Below are 20,204 nucleotides of genomic sequence, written 5' to 3'. Positions count from 1 at the left end.
CTGTGGCTGAAATACGTCTCACACTAGACTGGAAATTGCACTCTTCTGAATTTGGGTAGACTGGTCACCCTGGGAATAATCTTAAACTTCATCAGTCATCAGAACCCTGCCTGAAAAATTGAATAAAAGCTAATACCTTGTGAAGTTCTGTAATTCACACAGGTGCTTATACAACACACACCTGTAGCCCTTCACACACACACACACACACACACACACACACACACACACACACAAAATGGAGGTGCTGAACACTAAAGAGCTGATCAAGTTGTTTGTATACACTATATAGAGACAGACAGACAAGAATTGACAGAGCAATAGTCTCACAAAGACTTGCTAATGTGTAAGAACGAAAGACACCAGGAATAGCCAGCGCAGTGTTTCAAAACTGCATTTTCTTTGCTTTCTGCTTTTAAATTACACACCGCAAAGTCACTGAGGAGAACGCGTTAAGAAAACTTTCATTTGCTATGGTACAGCTTGCCGGTCTTTCTTTGCCTAAAAAAAATAAATAAACCCCCAGAAACGTTTCTTTCTTCTCATAGACATTAATAATGATAGCTTGAGCTGTAAAGACTTGGTTTTACTGAAGGTAATGGAGTAATGTTTATTTCCATTAGACTAGGCCTATAAAATCCTCTTTTTATAACCATGAGCCTACAATTTCAAAACAGCAAAGCTTGACATTTTGGTCTCTGACAGGCAACACTTAATATTGGGATGTTTTAAAAATCTATATGAAAAAAGCTCTTAATACAAGATAGGCCGAACATTTTCCCTGCAAATGGTTTGTTTTAGCTATCTCTCTTCCTCCCGGACGGACAGGGAAATCAGACAGCTTATTGGCTTAGTTTGTTAGGCCAGGTTAAAGGGATGCAGTACTGGAAGACTCTTAGAGAAGCTTACCCCTGGGCTAAAAATAGCAGGCACTAGAGAATTATCTTAAATACGACCAAACTTGCTCTGTACTGTGAATGCAGATAACTGTAATATGTTTCCATTTTTGGTCATTTCAGAGCTTTTTTTAATTTTTTTTCTTTTCTTTCTTTTCTTTTTTCTTTTTTTTTTTTTTTTTTTAAGTTTGGCTTGCTGTAGCTGACTATTTAATTCACTTCTGATTCTATTTGTCACATTTGCTCTCAGAGATATTGCCCCAGGGGTGTTTGACTGAGGAATCCTTCTTATTGAGCTGGGCTGCTTTTGTTAATATCTAATGAGTTGCTAGAGTGCCAAGCAGGCATCCATGTGGCTTGTTAGAAGGCGAATCCATGAAAACATGTGATTAAGAACCTACTGTGTGTAACCGTTTTTGTCCTAAGAGGTGGGATGTACAATTTACTTCATGTCTTAAATGAGTATGAATATGTTTAACTTCCGATTACTCAAGCCTCATGAGTAAATACTCTAACAATTGCCATTTTCCTCTTTTTACTCCTCTGCTAGTGTCCTGGGTAGTGCTTCCTTTCTATCTTTGCTGCTGATCTCTTCCTCTTCTCATACTTTAGGGCTGTCTTCACACAAGTGACCCCTGAAGGGGAAACCTTGCCTCTTATATATCATATGCATGATGCACCTTGGTACCATGAGCACCTACATCAGTGTCTCATAGGTGGGTGTTGCTCTTTAAACAGGTGACAAACTGGTCAACTTAAGAATGTGTGAAACGAGTTTTTGTACTAGAGCATCCTCAGAGCATACTGATCAGGCAAGTCATCCTCAAGTCCTGACCCGGTTACTCTATTCCATTCCAGAAAAGCTCACCAAAGCCCTTGCTAAAGTAGCCAACCACGAAATCAACTGCACTATAGAAACCAGGAAAAGCCAGAAGATTAAGGTGAGGGGATTCTCTCCTTGCTCTTTTTGCACCACAGCACCTATAATCATAGTCTATAGAAAATTCACGACTTCCAGAAAGCCCGGATGCCATAAGAATTAGCATCCTTCCCCAGGATTTCTCCCTGGCCCCTGTGCTTGACTTTTCCAACAAATCAGGTAACTGCTGTACAATTATGAAACAGTAAATGTGTGCAATCATGCAACCACTTGTCCATAATAGGCAAATTCTTTTCATTGCAACTGTTGACAAGGAAACTACAGCAATGGTAACAAAACATCTGCAAAAATGTGAAGTTTTAACCCATTGAGAGAGTCAAAACTGACCAGGAAATATGGGAAGTGTTGGGAAGAGTATGCTGCAGATTTGTGGCCCTGACATTTCATGAGTTCCTAGGTAACAGCTGGTTCCTTATCCAGAGGCAGAAGTTACGTGGGTTCACTGGAACCCCTGAAAGGTACCTGTTCTTCAGCTCTTCATTAAGTGTGAGAAATGTCCTTCTTCTGTAGGAGACAAGAGAACACATGCTCCATGTCCTTAGCAGTGCCTCTGTGGACACACAATGGCTTCATAAAACCACACGTCTCCCAACTGCCACTGAAACCTCCATGTATCTTACTCTGAGCACCAAGTCGACCAGTGAGTTAGAAGACAAGTTCACAGCCGCTCTGGCAGACGCACAGCATACTGCTGTCACTGTTGGCTCTGTTTATAAACCATCTCTTGGAGAACATGTTCTCAGATCTTTGACATGTCTTATTTTTAGCCTGATTGGTCAGAATCTCTGGGAAGGTCATTTTATTCTCTCTCACTCTCTGAGTTCAGTAGAACCACTGTAAGTCCATCCGTTAGCATGCAAGGGAGAGAGTGCCAATGTGTGTGGCATTGTGCTAGGCATGGAGGAGGCAAAGAGGTGCCAGCTTCCCCTTGTGTGGTTATAATATGGTTCAAGAGACATGGTCAAGAAGGTACCACCTAGACAGCCATCAAAAGACCTCAGTGGAAGGAAAAGATGCTCCTTGGCACATGTGAGAACAACAACTCTGTGCCAAAGAGGGCCACAAATACCTTCCTAAATTTAGGGACTTAATAGTTTATCCTGTCCCTGGTAAAAGCTCCAACTAAACAGAGACCAAAACAACCTGTCTTTAAAATAGCACATTGTCACAATGCCCTTTATGGAAATGGTATCTATGGAAAATTTCCTGTGGATTCTCCCTCCTTAAGACTTATTTCCAATGGCACTCAAAAGAGGAGTGATTTAATTTCTGATAACCCCAGCTGCACACCTTGTATTCCTGCTCTGCCCTTAATTTGCATTGATGCGCTCCTTTCCACAGCTTGGCTCCATGGAGGGCAGGGAGATGGCAGGGCAGCCTGCCTTGAACACAGCCCGGAATCAGCTTTTATGCTACGAGACGAAAGGTCGGTGGAAATGCCCACCACTGGCGCAATTAATCCGGTCGCTCTGGGACCATCCACTGGTTCAAGAATAGCTTGCAGGTGAGTGATGGACAGGGTCATGGCTGCCTGACGGCATCAGGGGCTATTACGGCAGCCATAAAGAGAAAGGGGAAAAATTGAACAAGGGGAAGAATTGCTCCTGAAAGGGACATGAAGAGAGACACGGATGCCTTCATACAAAGGATAAGCGTGAGAAAGTTCCAAGGGAGCTGGACAGCTTACAGTGGACAAGGAGGACAGCACTTTTTGAAACTGCCCAAGTTTGAATATTAATGAGGGGTCATGACCTAACCAAGACCCAGGATCCACATAGAGAAGCCCAAGCTGTCCATTTCCAGGTGCAAGGAACCAGAGCCAGTCGGGAGGGTGTGGGTAAAAAAGATACAGCTACAGGATTCTCTGAGTTTCCAGGCAGTAATTAGATTTAGGGGACTTGGTCTTATACATTAACTGAAATCTTTTATCCAAAACCAAGCAGCACATTTTAATGATTGCTTTGCAAGTCCTAAGGTTAGTGATTTTTTTTTTTTTTATTTATAAGAGACTCCAAAAAAAATGAGAAGGAAAAAGAGAGGGTTTACTCTTGATACCAATATTTTGATTAAATGTGCTGCACATGGATATGTACAGGTACACTGTGCATTGTTGGAGTGGTGGTTTATTTGGAGGCAGGGTAGGATAAAGATGGAAATCCAAGGAGAGGGGGCATAGAGGCAATTTCATTCTAAGGTAACGTGGGGAGTTACCTACTTGATGTTAACTCTTTTGGTTGTATTCATCTTTACTATATAATAATATATATATATATATATATATATATATATACAAAATACACTATCTATAATGTATCTGTAGCCAAAGAGCTTTACAATTGACAAGTAAAAGAATTGGTGGTCTCTTTCTTGGAGGAAATCTCTCCCTTACTAGGGGAGAAAGTATTCTAACAGATTCTCAAATTAGCTTCAACATTTCTTGGAGCATTCTCTTGTTTACCATGTGCTCCTGCATGGGAAAGACTTATAGGCTAGCATTAGAGACTCTATAAAATATTTTAAATCTAAAACCACACGTACAGGTTGTACATATGCTGAACTTTTCTCTTACATCATCAGGCATTTGCCCACACAGGCACTTGTGCAGATGAATGAAAGAACGTGACTTTAATTTTAAAAAGTACCAAACTTTTTATCCAAGTACTTTAATCGAAAGATTTATAAATCATTTACATATTTCCCCCATATTAAAAATTATGGGAATTGATTTTTGTAGCATTGTATGATATGGCAAAATGACTGTAGGAAGCTGTAGCTACTTACCCTCTCACTAAATGGCCCCAGAGAGTCATGTTTTGAGTGTTTGTTAAGGCTTTATAGTTTTCAGTCTTGTGTTTTGGTCAATTCTCTCATCTGTCTATGTTCTCCTTTACCATCTTATTAACTTTCTAAATCACTTATTCTCATGTCTGACGTGCTCAGGAAACAGGTAACTAGAGTCATTTAAACTATAAATTAAACAAAAGGAACCAAGTGCTAAGTGAGGGATGGAGAAGCTTATCTGGGAATAAAATGTGCTAGGTGTGAGGGAATTTTTCTGAACCTTGTTTGGTTTCTCAAAGACATCTTTACAAAATGGTGTATTTCTCGGCTCTGTTTCAGACCATTACTAATATTAAGTTAAAAATGGGCAGAGAAATGAGGTTTTCTACTGTAAATTATAAAAATAGCTCTATGATTACATGAAGCATGCATCCTCTCTGTAAGACAGACATCTTCTCTTTCAGCCATAGTACACCTGGTGGGAAATAAAAACAAACTAGTAACCAAAGGAATATAGTGGAATCTGCATTTTGTTTTTTAATACCCGAAAAGCAGCAGGGAGGTCATATGGTCCTGTTACAGGGTATCATCCCTTCTGCTGACTCAGAAAAGAAACACATTTGCCATTCAAAGACAAACTAAACAGGGCAGGGCATGTGCTGTGTGAATTCACAGACTCAGTTATCTGCCGAGACCAGGCAACATTTAGTTACCTCCGAATGCAACTAAACACAGAAATTTCTTTAACTCTGTGTGGACAGAATGTCTCTGTCAAAATTTCCAGTTAGAACAAATATTGCAAAGTGGTCCAGACCAGCTGTATCCTGGGAGAAATTGACACAAATTCCTTTAGGACAGGGGCAGCCACCTCAGCGACATTGCTGGGATTGCCGATGATAGGATTAAAGGAGCTAGACAGTGGCATTGTGACCTAATGTAACTCTCAAATCTGCTGCATGCAGTGCCCTGGAATTGCAGAGCAGCAGGAGAACGAAGCTACTTCTCCCATGCAGCATCACTGCTTTTCAGTTCTAAGGCATTTGCCAGACTCTCCTCCAGTGGGAACAGGAGCTGCCCATCAAGCAGCTCTACCTCAGAGAAAAAAAAAACCAGGGTGAGCCATGTAGCTCAGAGGACAGCAGGGTGTCCCCACTAAGCATGGGCTGGCAAGACACAAGAGGAATCTGACATGAGAACATTTCTGGATAGAATCTTAGCTGGCGAGGATCCTCGGACGAGGATGTCTGGAACACAGAAGCTCCAACTTCATGTCTGAGCAGATGAGATGACACCCAGCGAAGCCAATATCCTTTGGCCAAGAGCTCATGGAAAAACCAAGGGCATTCCTATAAAAGGGGACTTTGTCCCCTAAGCAAGAGCCACTCGAATGTAAAAATATACTTCTCAAAAAGGACTAGGCAGAAGAGATTGCAGCTAGAGTATTATTGGAATCTGAAAGGGATCTAACTGAATAGGGCTGGCTAGAGATGTGATCCCTGGTTTTTCAGAGAGAGGGGACAGGGGTCAGTAGCATTCTTCTACTCTGTCTCCTTCTGAGGAGGCAGGGTGGCATCACCCTAGAGGTAATGAGACAAAACCAGAGACAAAGGATCCAAGAAGGAGAAGAGCCACATCTACAGAGTGTCTGCTACAGGCCAGCAGCGTGCTCAGCTCCTTCCAGCTGGATTGCAATATCATTCTCAGAAAGGTCAACAGGCCTAAAGTGGCACAAAATGGCTCTCCTCCGCGGAAGCCCCTTGCGCGTTGCCAGGGGGCTGCAATCTTGCTACGTCAGATTTGCACACTGGTTAAAGAACTTCCTACTAACAGTTGGACTTTCTCCCCTTAGGATGGCATCCTCTTATTTTCCCTCAGTAATTCCAGTGAGTAAACTTGTTTACTCATTAAACTTGTTTACTACTGCATGTAGGACAACATGAATCCCAGGTCTCCCAATTTCAAAGATTTTATCCCTTATGTTGCTTCTGTTGGGCCCTATATCTGGGCTATAGGTGGGAAATAGAGGGTCCTCCCAGCCAGGAGAAATGTTTTCCATTAGGATTCCACTGCAAGCTAAAGGTATTTCTGAAGCTAATGAGTGCAAGAAAGACAGAATTTATCTGTTAACAATGACCAGGATTAACAGAGGGGTGGAGAAAGTCCTTGCTTGGCTTTGTCTATCTGTGAAATTCTCTCACTCAGTTTTAAAGATCTGTGTTCAACACCAATCATGAGTTCCATGGAACCAAGGACCATGTCAACTCTTAACCAGTGTGTCCTCAGAAATGGGCAAGGAACCAAGCATGCTCATGGTTGATGGTAATTTTTTTGAGATGAGAGGGTAAACACATCAGTGGGTAAAGTCCACAGGCATGAAGAAATGTGAAAATGTGTAAAAGATGGAAACCAAGAGCTTTGACCAGTGACTCGTTTCTCATTTGAGAAAATGTGGCCACCCATACCCCAAGGGATATGAGATGAAGAGAACAGGATTAGCACAAATCCTCAGTAATATCTGCATAGTGCTTTAGAAGATCCAAAGCACTCTCCTGAGGTCTTGAAGTGAGCGACTTAACCAGGTAAGTCAAAATGATTGCAGACATAGGCTGCAATGCCTTCTTGTCTTCGGGCCATGTGGGGAAAGATTGGGAGAGTTTAACACATCTAAGAATTTCTCAAAAGCCAAAAAAAAAAAAAAAAAAACTTGTATCAGTTTCTACTCATGCCTCTGGTGCAGAAATATCAGCCACTGTGGAAACTGGTCTCTGAGTTGCTCCCTAGCTACTGGCAAATACATTTCATTCGTCTTTTCTCATTTCAGTAAGTTGAAAATTTGGTTCTATAATTTTTTTTCTGTCTCTCTCTAAATCTTCTGTCTCAGGAAAGTTTGAACAAAGTCTCTGGCTGTCACTCTTTGCTAATGCTCTGGTAATGAATTTAGAGTTAACTGGGGTGCAAAAGCAGGGAGAACGCTGGAGGGAATTTCATGACAATTAGCACCGATTTGCACTACAGGCATGGAAAAAAAAACCCAAAATGATTTTAAAGGAGAAAAATATGCCACTCACACATACAAACCCAACGAAATCCACCAAGCACTGGCTGAAAATGATACCATTGGATGACAGAAAAGACACAGCAGATTAACCAATTAGCATTCACCCAGGAAAAGCTAACTCTGAGGAAAGAAAAGGAAGTCCATCAACAGGAATACCAACTTTACAATAGCCCTGACTGTTTATCTACCCAGAGCAAGTGCGACAGCCTCACTTTTTTGTGACCCTCTCGACAATTCTGGGGGAAAAAATGTTAGTTCAACATTATCGCAAGCCAGAATATGACTCTATTTATGTGACAAGTTGACAACATACAATTTCATGCTTGTTGAACTGATCGGTGTTATATATTCACTGTGAATATTATGAAGCCTCACCATTATAAATATGAAACAGTATACACTTATTCAAAATAACTCCAGCAGTGGCAATTTATAGCTCAGTTGTTTGTGTTCTTACGAAGTCCAAATGCCACCTTAAGAAGCTGCAGCTCACAGAAACAGATGTGCAGTGTGACTGTGACCAAAATGGGTTGACGATGACCTATGTGAAAGCAGGCTATTACATTCTGGTCTGCATGGCAGCTGACACTGGTTTGTATTTAGATATGTGAGTGTCGAGAACACTGTGTCCTTAAAGCTCTGTTTAAACATGGGCCAAGACAGTTGTCTACTGGACTAATTATTTTACACCCTTCTATAGCAAAGGTCCCTTTTATCTTAGTTTTAAAAATATACATATATATATATATATATGACTGTGTGCGTGCATGCACATGCGCATACACACAAACACACACACACAAATATGCACATACACACACACACACACACACACACACACACACACGCACATAAGCACACATTTCCACTCTGTACAAAGTTACAGCAAGGAAGGACTTTAACCCTTGTTCATGTCAGGTGAATATTGGCAAGATTTCCAGAATGCCCACTGAGTCGCATAACAGGATCATACTACTTTCTTGATCAGGTGCCTGCGATCCAGACAAGGCCACAAACATCAACTGTTGCAGCAACTGTTTTTGGTCCGGATTTTCATTCTCTTCCCTCCTCCCCTCCCTTTCTGACTCTTAGCAAGCTTCAACCAATTTGCAAGTGTTCACTTCCACAAGGACAAATTTGGAATAGTGAAGAACAACACAATTTATCCAAATGTGGAAGGAAATGAAGGAACCAGGCACCTTGCTAAAGCTAGATATCAAAAATTTGCATAAGTAGTTTCCCAACAACAGAGGTGCTATTTGGAACAAAATAAATTGCTTGTATTGTATGCAAGGGCACAAACCTTGACCAACTTTGTGATCGCTTTTCTGCTAGAACATTTCCTGACTACACTCAGATATTCCTGCTTGAGAAGCTCAACTTAACAGCCCTCAGGAGGTAGACCTAAACAGAGAATTGTTTACAGACTCAGAAGTCTTCAACATCTTTGATGAATAAGAAAAAAAAATTCATCCAAAATATTTGAAATATGAATTAACTTTCCCAGTAATTGTTTTGTTTCTTGTTTGTTAGTTTGCACAATGCTAGATTATACCCCTAAACTCTTGTTTTCAGATCCAGCAAAGGGTCTTTTGAATCACTTTAACTGCAGAGTTTTGGAACTTTCTCCCAGTCCAACAAAGTTTGCTAGACAAAATCTGCATCTCTTTTACTTTTCCTGTTGGGCCAAAGTGAAGTTGGTGTTGGTTTGTCTAGTAAATCCAACCATGAGATAACATAATCACATACATTCATTTCCCAGGGAACTTGGCGGCTCTTATCTCCTTGCTTTTATGATCTCTTATGAACAGCCAGGAATAGCAATTTGCAGCCTGTTTGTAAAGTCATCTTAGTCTGAAGCTAGCTTTCTCCTCTTTTATCACGCAGCGATATTCTGCGTCTAAATCCTGTTCACCACTGCAAAATCTCCTCTGAGCTCCATTTTAGAATACTGCAAGTATTCCCTGTGAGTATGAAACATACCAAACATGTAATGGAGGGCAATTATCATTTCAATGAACTATTTATCAATAGAAGATGTTTTGTGTGCTTTGCTTAGATTTATTGATATACTGCTGCCCACTGTACGGTGTAGCCCAGAGCTATTTAGTTCAAGTTCATCAGCATCTCAGGCAAGCAGCACTGCTGTTCACACACTTCTGGTTCTTCTATGGGCTTTGCTCAACTTTATTTTACCATTACATCACCTAGAACATTAAACACAATGCTCTAGTTCTACGTGTTAAATCACTCTGGTTTCTTATTAAGTGTTCCAAGCTACCCATTTTTATTAACAGTTACTTTATTAAATCCTTAATAACACAGATAGAATAGTTAGTTAATTTGTGTGTTGAGCCATGGATGTTAATTTGTAAACATAATAACATACTGCAATCATTTGCATAATAGCATTTTAATCTTTTTAGTAAAAGCTGTAATTCCCTACAAAGTACACTGCAGTAGAAACTAAGTAACTATTGGTAATAATACAAAAGGCCTTAAAATTCTGATCCTATTATGGTGTTGGAACATACCCAAACTGCTTCCATAATCTCTCAAATGTTACTGTTCTCTGATTTAGGTGTCTGTGTCAAGAATAAAAATGAAGTATAACTGGTAGCCGTAGACTATTTCCTAAATGTAATTTAGTATTCACTAAGCACTAGCACTTTGCAAATAGCTCTGAGGCTTTCCTTCAAAGTTCAGAGCTCTAGCTCTGCATATTGCGTGAGGAACCCCGTGGAACTCATGGAGCTCAAGAGGGGGATCAAGTAAGTCGTGTGATGCGGCACAGGGAGGGGTGACGGCCACCAAGGATCTGGCAACTGACTCTCCTCCCTCCTCTCTGCCCCAGCAGCCTGATTGCGCCTCCTTAAAGTGCTGTTTCTGAGTAGAAGTTTGGGAGAGAATAAAAAATGGAGAGGGGGGTGGGCAAGAGCTTTAAAAAAGCTACTTCTGGGGAAAAACACTGTAGGGGACTCAGTTTCAAGACTGGTGAGGGCGAAGAGGAGTGGAGTAAAGGGAATTGTATAAAAGTCAGGCCAGGTCATTTTCCCCAAGAGCTGGTAATTCATTAATCCACCTGGCTGCAAACCTTGAATGAATAACTCGTGGTAGTAATGGAGATGGGCAGGTCTACAAAATATGAGTGTATAGAATCTGAAGCTGTGAAAATTCCTCTATCATTTTGGAAAAGGAAAAGCATAAAGGTATCTCCTATCATCTCTTCAGGACAACTTAATGGATAAGAAGTCACTTATCTTTGAAAAATTTTGCCCTTGTCAAGAGTAAGCATGTGTATTTCACTGTGGATCTCTCTCTGCTGTTCCCTCGCTCCTGTCCTTGCTGCTTATAAGTCAGCATCTTTGCAGCCTACAGGAGAATACAGTGCCTCGTGTGGTTTTCAAGTTGTACCTGAGAGCGCACAGTCTTAAAAGTAACCTGAGAGGTTAAGGGAGAAGATAAAAATGGTCCTTACGAAATTGTTTCACATCACAGGCAATTCATTTTATAAAACTCACAATAAAATTTTTCATTGCTAAAAGAATAGGAACATAATTACAGGGACAAATTAACCTTGTTAAAAACAGGAGGTCTAGGATAGGGAATGGTGGAGGAACAATTTGGCTCTCAGTTTAACAACGTGGTTTTTAACTTTCTTTATCTTTTTATCTGTTTCGTGTCTTCATCTCATTCAGAGGTGGACCATCTGCTGGGCTGTACTTCTATGGCATGGCGTATAGATAAATGTACATGGGCAAATAAATACAGCATGTATACATGGTTACTGCCCAGCACACATGGCTGCTATACAAGTAGACCATTCACCCAATGCAGCATCCTGAATGAACCTTGATTTCTTTCACCTAGACTAGCATCTTTGAAGTAAACCTAAAAGGCAATGAGCCATTTTTTTCCTGATTCTACTCCAAGATTTCCTTCTTGTGAAATTGAGTCTCCACTTTTTTGGCCTCAAAGATATCCAAGCAGAGGAATTTTTATTTAAATTACCCACTTGAGAGTCTGGAAGGTTGGAAAAGCCTAAGTCGAGCCCATAAAGTGACTCACCTACTTCTTGGAGTGCCCAGAACAGCTGACAAGAAATCATGGGTCTCTACCCCCAAAACATAAAATACTATTTTCTAAAATTATTGTGCCTAATTGAACCTATAGATTCTCACCTTCCAGATTGCAAAGACTGATAACTGAATCAGCTTCCACAATAAATAGCAGTCAACCTCATATCTTGTGACCACAACCAAAAGCCTCACTAGGAAAGTTAGAGCTGGTGAACCTGCATCCTGTGACTTTGCTATTCCCCAGGAGGGGATGATACCAATAAACACAGGCCTGTGGGTTGGAACTCCTGAACCATATTTTTCCAGTGGTCAGCATAATGGCAGGGAGGAAAAGGGCGATAAACCAGATGTTCCCAAGATAAGCCAGATGTTATCAAGCCAAGAAGTCTGAAACAGTGTTTAACTAAGGTGTACAGATGAACACACACTCACTCTCTCTCTCTCTCTTTCACACACACACACACACACACACACACACACACACACACACACAAACACACACACACAGCACTGCTAGTTAGTTTCCCTGCAAGATAAACTGACGGAAGAAGATGAAAATGAAACAGCACACAGGCTGGATTAGATTGTTGCTTTCTGATTTGTGAGTCTCCAAGATGAACATCTAACTGATTTATACCCAGAATTTGGAATTTTGTGGTAGACTACAAATGCAAAGATAAGTACAACATAAATTTTTAAAATACTCCATAAGTCTCCATGAGTTTCCACATTCTTCAACGTTCTTATGTTACAGCCAATTATCTCCCCACTTAAATGGCTATTATTTTCTTACTTGAAGTCTATGTTCTCCGTAAGTGTCATTACCAAGTGTGGCAAAAATCTGGTGGTGGGCCATAAATTTAATTTAAATGACAAAAATGTATTGATTGCAAATTGGAAATTCCAGAAATCTTTAAAAAGTGATTATTGTAAATTAATTCAGTCTCTCCACATAACAAAGGAGAATTTATTCTCTTGTTGATTAAATTAAGGTGAGGTTGTTTTTACACACACGCTTTTTTTTCCTTGTCTGTTTGCTTTGTTAAAATTCCAAGAGGTTTGCCATTCATAGAAAAGTCGGTCTGACCACAGGCACAGTCAGAAGCAGGAATTCATTACCATGGAAGGCTGCAGAATTTCCTCCAAGGAGACAAGTGAGGAAAAGCAGGCACCATGTAAATTTGTGGATTGGGTTAAATATGTTCTGTCCCTGAGGCACAGGGAGATGGAGAGCCCCTTTGTAAAAAGACTCAAGTCTGAAAAAGCTCCTAAAGCAAGCGGGCACATCACCAGGAATGGCCGCCATGAAGTCCTGACTCTCTTGGGAATATGTTTGAGTTAGCATTCCTTGCACCTCCCTCTGTACCCAACTCACAATGACCAGGAGTGATGGAATTTTCCTTCAGGGAATTTGGAGTCTGCTCTCTGGATGCCATCCCCTCTGCTATCACCTTGTCCCTTCCCTGCCCCTGAATCACACTGGGTTTGGCATACAGCAGAGCCTGCTGTCTGGCTCCCCCTACTTCCTATTTGCCTATACCTCTGAAAACTGTCAGCACCTGCATTACGTGCTTCTGCAAAGAAAAAAAAAAACTTCAATTATGCCCTAATTTCTACCACATAAGCTCTAAACACTTCCAACTGGGTTCTTACAACTCCCCATAATTTTATACCTACACTACATTCAAACTTACTTCCTCTACTCTTGTATTCTCATTAATACATATTTTACTTTGAGAAACCAAGCTCCTCACTGACATTCCTTCTCCATGAAAACACTTGACTCATTCTCTTACCAGCCTTGGTGAATTTATTCATATTGCTTCCCTCCTCAGCAAGCGCGTGCACTTGCACACACAGGCGTAGGAGAGTCTTGTCCTGGTTTCTAATGACTAATATATGTAATATCAATAATTCTATCTGTGTACATATACTTCGTACATACGAATCCACATCTCACATTGATTTCCAATTGCTCATATGTAAACAAATACATACATTTTCATTTATGTATACACATTCTTGCATTGTTTGTTAATTGTTTCATATTTGTTCATGCTGCCTCCCAAACTGTATTCCAATTTCTTTAGAAAGTAGATCTCTTGTGCTTTGTAGGCACTTACTTTCTGCTAAGCAAACATCTAGAAAACTTTCAGTGAACAAGACAGGCAGAATCCCTGCTCTCCAAATTCTCATGGTCTGTTGAATTGCCAAGATTTGTTATTTTCACTTTTTTGATAGGTACATAATATGTGCTCATTCTTTAAAAATTTAGAAATAAAATGGAAAGCCAGAAGAAAACATGTACATCATCTATGTTCCCACCAGAATGACCAAGTATTCCTGAAAGCTTTCACCACTCACTTCCTGGTGGCCATGTAGCAGGCTACCCTATCCCCAGGTAATACACAACTACCCCACACTTCCCCCCTACAAAATGCCACAGCCTCAGACCTTCTTGGGAGTTCTCATAACTACCAAACATGATACCGGCCACAGTCCGTGAGTCCTCTCCCTGGTAGTAAAGGCAGGACTCAGTTCACATTATGAGTGAAGACTTAGGGACAACGACATGCTCACTGGACATTCTTCTAAGGAACTCCAAGGGGCAGCGCTCTCAGGTACCAGATGAATGAATGGAAAATGCCATTCACTTGTATCATGGAGGCATTCACGCAGGTATTAAAATAAACCTGGGACAAGGGCCCCACAGTGACCCAGAGAGGTCATGTGCTATTGAAACAAACCCCATACCACCCATCTTTACAAACTACTGCACTGTAAAAGCAGCCCTTTATTCTCCTTCTTCAAACAATGCACAAAGGCAGAAGGGAAGGAAGTTATGTTGCAATATTCTGAAACATAAATCTTGCTACCAGCCAGGGACAGCATCCTGTTTTCCTTACACATGGATCTGATTTGCTGGAGGCTGTGCCTATAGGCCTTGTGCTCTGTTTCTCAAAGGACTTCTGCATAATACCTGGTGGCCTGCATTTACACATCTGGACATGGGTTGTGCAAGCAGATTGTTTGTGTGTCCAGTTAACCAACCACTGTGTACAGATGCACACTGGCACAGTTTATTCCCACTCAGAAGTTCTCTTTCCCAAGTTGGGACATACGACTTCATTCTTTTTATTTTTATTATTTGTTTTCTGTTTAGGAAATTAAATGAAACTTAAATTTCAATTCAGATATAAGAGGAAGAGACTTTCCTGTGTTCTCAATGCTATAATGGTCTGTTATACCATTACACCACCCTAAATCTCACTTTCTGCTTTGTTTAGAATTTAGTAATCCTGTGGCCTGTTTCCAGAGGTATCATCAGCATGCTACTGGAGTCAGGGAAAAGCGTTGAACTGCTCAATGCTTTTTTAAACCAGAGTAGATAATACTTATTAATGGCAGATAAGCGAAGGCAGAGCCATGGCTAAGTGGTTGGCTGGTAGGAGTCCTTCTCAGGTGACAACGCAGGGCTTTGAGAGGAAGAAGGAGGCATGTACTGGGGAAAAGTCCTCTGGAAACATCAGCCCTGGAAAAGGACCTCTCTGAAGTGCTGCTTTGCTGGAGACACGGAGTTAGAGATATTCAAAGGTTATATTGCATGTGAATTTTTTTTTTTTTTTTTTTTTTTTTTGCCAGGGAAGACCAATTTCAGAATTTCACTTAAGCTTAAAACACACTTTCTTTTCCCATTTCAGAAAACATGTCTGCATTTACCACTGGAGGGCAAAGAGTAGAGGTGTCAACACTCTATGCAAATGCTCATGACGCTGCTGCCTGTTGCCACATAGGACCTTACCCTTTGCCTGGACAGAGAAGAACAGGCCCTGTGACATCAGAGAGGCTGCAGTGGGGACTTATCTAAACAGTCACTCCTTCTTTCTGTCACTAAGAGTACACCTGATGTGTGAGTCCTGAGGCCCCGGGCAGCTCCATGATTTTATGTGACTTCTCATTCTTTGTATCCATTGCCTCACTGTGTTTTGTCACAACCATTGGACCAGTTCATCTTTTGAACTTCATGTAGGGTATGGATTGGTCAGATTGCTGAGACTTTCAAAAACAATCAAACAAACAAACAGGGTTTCTCAGCTCCAGGACAACTGTCATTTGAAATCAGAGCCCTGTGCTGTGGCAAGATTTCCTGTGCATTGTTGGATATTTAGTGCCAGCCCTAAATTCCAATAGTGCCCACTAAATGCCAGTAGGATCACCTTGCCCTAGTCCTCACACTCAAACACCCCCCAAAGGCTGCCAAATATCTGGGGAGGCGGGATTGCTTTCCGTTGAGAATCACTGGCTTAAAATGACCTAATGCAAGATTAAATGGAATGAGACTTGTGTTTGGCGGGCATTGAAAACAATTCTATCAGTTTTTGAAAGTTTTATAAGGAAAGTCCCTGTGCTGATTAAGTATCTATAGGTAGATAACTGGTGAGCACTTATCTGATGAGCAAGGATCCTGAAGGAATAAACAAGAAGCACCCCATGTAGATACAACACCAGGAAATATGGGGACTTAAGACCAGGAAGAAAGCTGTCCTTTTTGAAAGTAGGGAGGCATTGAGGACCATACTTCCATACCCCACCTTTTAGCTATTCTCTAACCATGATCTAAAGAAAGTGTGGCCTTGACCCAATATGGAGTGGATTGATTATTAGATAAGAGATCTATAGAGATGGACATTTTTTAAAGTACTGTTTATTTAATGCAGCATGACTTAGAATGGGTGTGTAACCTGACAAGGGTACTGAATGAGGAATGTTCAATTTACCAGTTCTAACCGGCCAAGTCCTCACATGAACTTTCTAAGACCCAGCTGAAATGCCTGGGAAAGTACAGGAACCACAAACCCTCAGTATTTCCTCCCCCTCGTTCCCCTACCTGAAGCATTCCTGTAAAACCCACTTAATGCTCCAGACCTGTTACAAAATCTTTGCTGAGGGCAGAGCCCCCATCAGCTTACGGGGTGCCTGTGCCTCCAAGTCAACCAACACTGAAAGATTCTGTTCTATTTTTAAATTTGTTGAGCCAAGAAGCAGTTTCATACATGTTTCTAAAGGATGGCTATCACCCAAATTCACTGTTCCCCTATTTTTATCAATGGTACAGACTTTGAAGTCAGATAAATTTAGAATTTAAATGCCAAGTATTTATTAGTCCACTGTGTGATTCTGGGAAAACCATTTAACCTCTGAGACTCGGTGTCTGCATAAGTAAAATGGGACCAATACTAATAGAACCTAAACAATAGGTTGTTTTGAGGAACGTGTAAGATGACAGGGAAAGTGTTCCAAAATGTTGGCCATTGTTGTTTTACTATTATTGTTGTCAATGTTCAAAAAACATTTATTCAGCGTCTTCCATGAGCTGGGTGGTGGAAAACTTAACTAATACTATAATATTGGTTTTCCTAAAGACTCAGAAATTTAATCAAAGAACATTGAAAACAACCAATACATGCCTTCACTGGTGGATTATGGAGGCTTTGTATGCAATCAGCACATAGTAGGTGCTCAAAAATATTAGCTCATGATGATAGCATTGGTTATTCTAATATTGAAAACTAGGTGATTTTTTAATTTTTATTCAATTTACTCGTCAGAGTCCTCACTAAAAGGTCCCTACAAGGAATGATTTCTTTTCAAGCAGAAGAGTGCTTATCTTGCAAGAAAGCACCCCTGTTCTCTAAGAAACATGTTCGTAGGGGAAGGTTAACATTTTTTATTATAGCGTAGGCTCATAATAAGCATCTAGAAGTAATTTTCACTATTGAAAGGTAAATGAATTTTGACTAATTTATAAACATAGATTAGATTTGTTGAGTTTAAAAGTTTCCACCATACAAAGAAATTAGTGATATATACCAAAAATATAAGAGTAATAATCGAAACTGCTCACCTGCTTAATAAAACAAAGGCAGATTTCTAAATCCTCAGTTAAAAAATTCCTTCTTATATTAATTTATATTAGGCACCATTTATGGCTAAGACTCTCTCCTTGGGAAATTGGAATAAACAGGTTTAGACTTTTGTTCTTGTCATCAATTCTTTCACAACCCATGTATTTCAACACAACTTAATGCACTCTGGGGTCAGTTCTCAGCCCCTTAATTATTAAAAAAAATCCATTTGTTTTCCCAAAATATTTTTTTCCATCAAAAAAGAAAGTGTGACGAAAACTCTTTTGCTGGCAATACAATAAGAACCCAATAGACTTTCCAGGCCTATCCCATGTCAGACTGGTCCAAGCCACGGTCAAGAAGAAATGAACTTCTGCAAAGGAGGTCCTTACCTCAAATATGTTTGCAGGCTCATTGCTGTACTGGTTGGATATTATTTCTGATTGGTCACTGCACCACTTGAGTCCACCCAGAAAGCTATCTGTGTCCAAGTCGTTCACATCTAGTTCAGAAAGATCAAGCTCAGGAAGATCTGGGCAAAGAGGCTGGTCTTCACCAACCAGAGCAGCACACTGCAGGAGGCAGAAAAGGGGAAAAAAAAAAAAAAAGCTTTCATTAACTGCAGGAATGTATTAAGCCATGATAGCATGTGATAGGAATTAAGCCTGGTTAATTCAACGACACCACCAAAGCTGGTCTCTGGGGCTTTAATCGCCAGGGAAAACACCCTAAATTCTGTTCCCACTTGGCTCCCAAAGGATACTTTGCCTGCTTTATTCCATGCAAAATCCCACCTCTAAATCCATGATAAGTCCTGTGCTTCATGAAGCACTCTTTGAGTTCTCCAGCTAGAAATCAACATTTGTTTGTACCGATTGAAGAGTTAGCCTTTACCACATCAAACTGTCTTGTGGTTAACTGTATGCAAAATCTAACTCTATCCTGACAGTATAGTCTTTTAGAGAGAAGGACATAAGCTTGATTTTACCTTGGAATTGTCATCACACTTACTGGACTCTCCTAAACAACTGGCAAGTGAAAGATAGAAGACAGGAACTACTTGAGGAAAACTTTCTCCACTCACGCTCCTTTGAAACTTTGTCATTCAGCAACTAATGATGCAAGACCTTTGACTCATCTGTGGTTCTCTTGAATTGTTACTTAAATCATTTACTCTCACTTAACTTTTTATGATTTTCTGGTCTTCATCTTTAACAGGTAAAAGCAGGTAACCTTGAGATGAAGAACAAAAATCATATTTTTTCTTATGTGGCCTTTATATCTCACTCCAAGTTACTTACAAGGTGTGTGCATGCATGTGTGTGTGTGTGTTTGGGATCACCTGGAGAAGAAGAATCACAATAACAATCACAATTATATCTTGTTCATTATTCAGGTGTATCTCAACTATGCTCCAAATGAATTCAAAATAACTATTTTGGTTCAGAGTTATAAAATGATTTCAATATATTGAAAGGTTTAACATATCCTCTACTGGAGCTGGGCTGCTTGTCCCCAAGGCCATTTTAGATTGCTATATTCTTTTGCTTCCTTGCATGTAGGAGATATCATTAACTGCCCCACCCTATTGCTTTCCAAGGAAGTGGACCCCATTACCAATGAAGTGGTTTCCTAAAATTGAATTGGCTATCTAAGTGCTGATTCCAGGTTGCATACTATAAAGAACCCTGCAGAAACTCCTATGGCCAGGGTCTGGTGATGCCAGCCAGAGCCATAGGGACATTATCTACCTGTGAGTCAAGCTGTCTGAATCTGGGTCTCCCACTCAGAAGCAGTACCCTCATGCCTCTACCTTATGAGGTCAGGAGAGATGCTGTCTAGTTGTTCACATCCACGCAGCAGTTGGGCATGAAGCTGCAGATATCCCTTGACATTTAGATTTTGAATAAGTTTTATGCAGATTTTTTTCCTCAAGCACCCCTGTCATCCCTGGCAGGCTGCATTACACGGATCATATGCAGCAGTGTGATGATAAGCCACACACTGAGAAGTAGGGACTGGGTAATGGAGTGGGCAGCTGGTACGAGGAGAATGGGAGGAGTCTGAAAATCACTGCAGTTCTTCCCTAAGGCCACCAGCCCTGTGCGATCCCCAGCTGCAGGCAGAAGGTAATGTAAGGAAAGGGCTGTCCTCTCTATCAAAACTTCTTCCTTATCATTTTATTAGTCTTTCCTTTTTATTATCTGAGCCCAAAGTTACAGATGGGTATATTCAATGAGGTTGAAAGCAATGGTGGCCGGACAGAAGAGCAGATCGTGTCCCAGTCCAATGTTCTTGTTTTGTTATGGGTGTTACACTCCCCGGGCACATTCTGGCCCGCGCTGCTTACAGTCCAAGCACACCCATTCAGTATTAACTCTTCCTCGACACCATCCATTCAGAGGCAAGGGGAGAACTTTGTTCATGGTGCAAAAAAACTAGGTTTTCGTTGGAGGGGATAGTCCTTTAAAATAATAAAGCATAAGCAGTATCGAAAAATTAAAATGTAGGCTGTCTACTTCTGCCTTAAGTTCCCGTTGTGAA

The 20,204-nt window shown here is 40.7% G+C and overlaps 1 protein-coding gene across 4 annotated transcripts in view; it reads right to left on the bottom strand.

The window, feature by feature from the left end:
* Window positions 1-20,204, bottom strand: part of PPARGC1A (PPARG coactivator 1 alpha) — a 606,121-nt gene that overhangs the window by 69,149 nt on the left and 516,768 nt on the right. For all 4 annotated transcript variants that reach the window (XM_079153479.1, XM_079153478.1, XM_079153477.1 and 1 more), the window contains one exon: window positions 18,053-18,232. In XM_079153479.1, the coding sequence (XP_079009605.1) occupies window positions 18,053-18,232 (180 nt within the window). The remainder of the gene's footprint in view (window positions 1-18,052; window positions 18,233-20,204) is intronic.

Source organism: Sciurus vulgaris, assembly GCF_902686455.1.
Source record: "Sciurus vulgaris genome assembly, chromosome: 9".
NCBI classification, from domain to species: Eukaryota; Metazoa; Chordata; class Mammalia; order Rodentia; family Sciuridae; genus Sciurus; species Sciurus vulgaris.
This window is presented reverse-complemented; position numbering and strand designations above follow the sequence as displayed.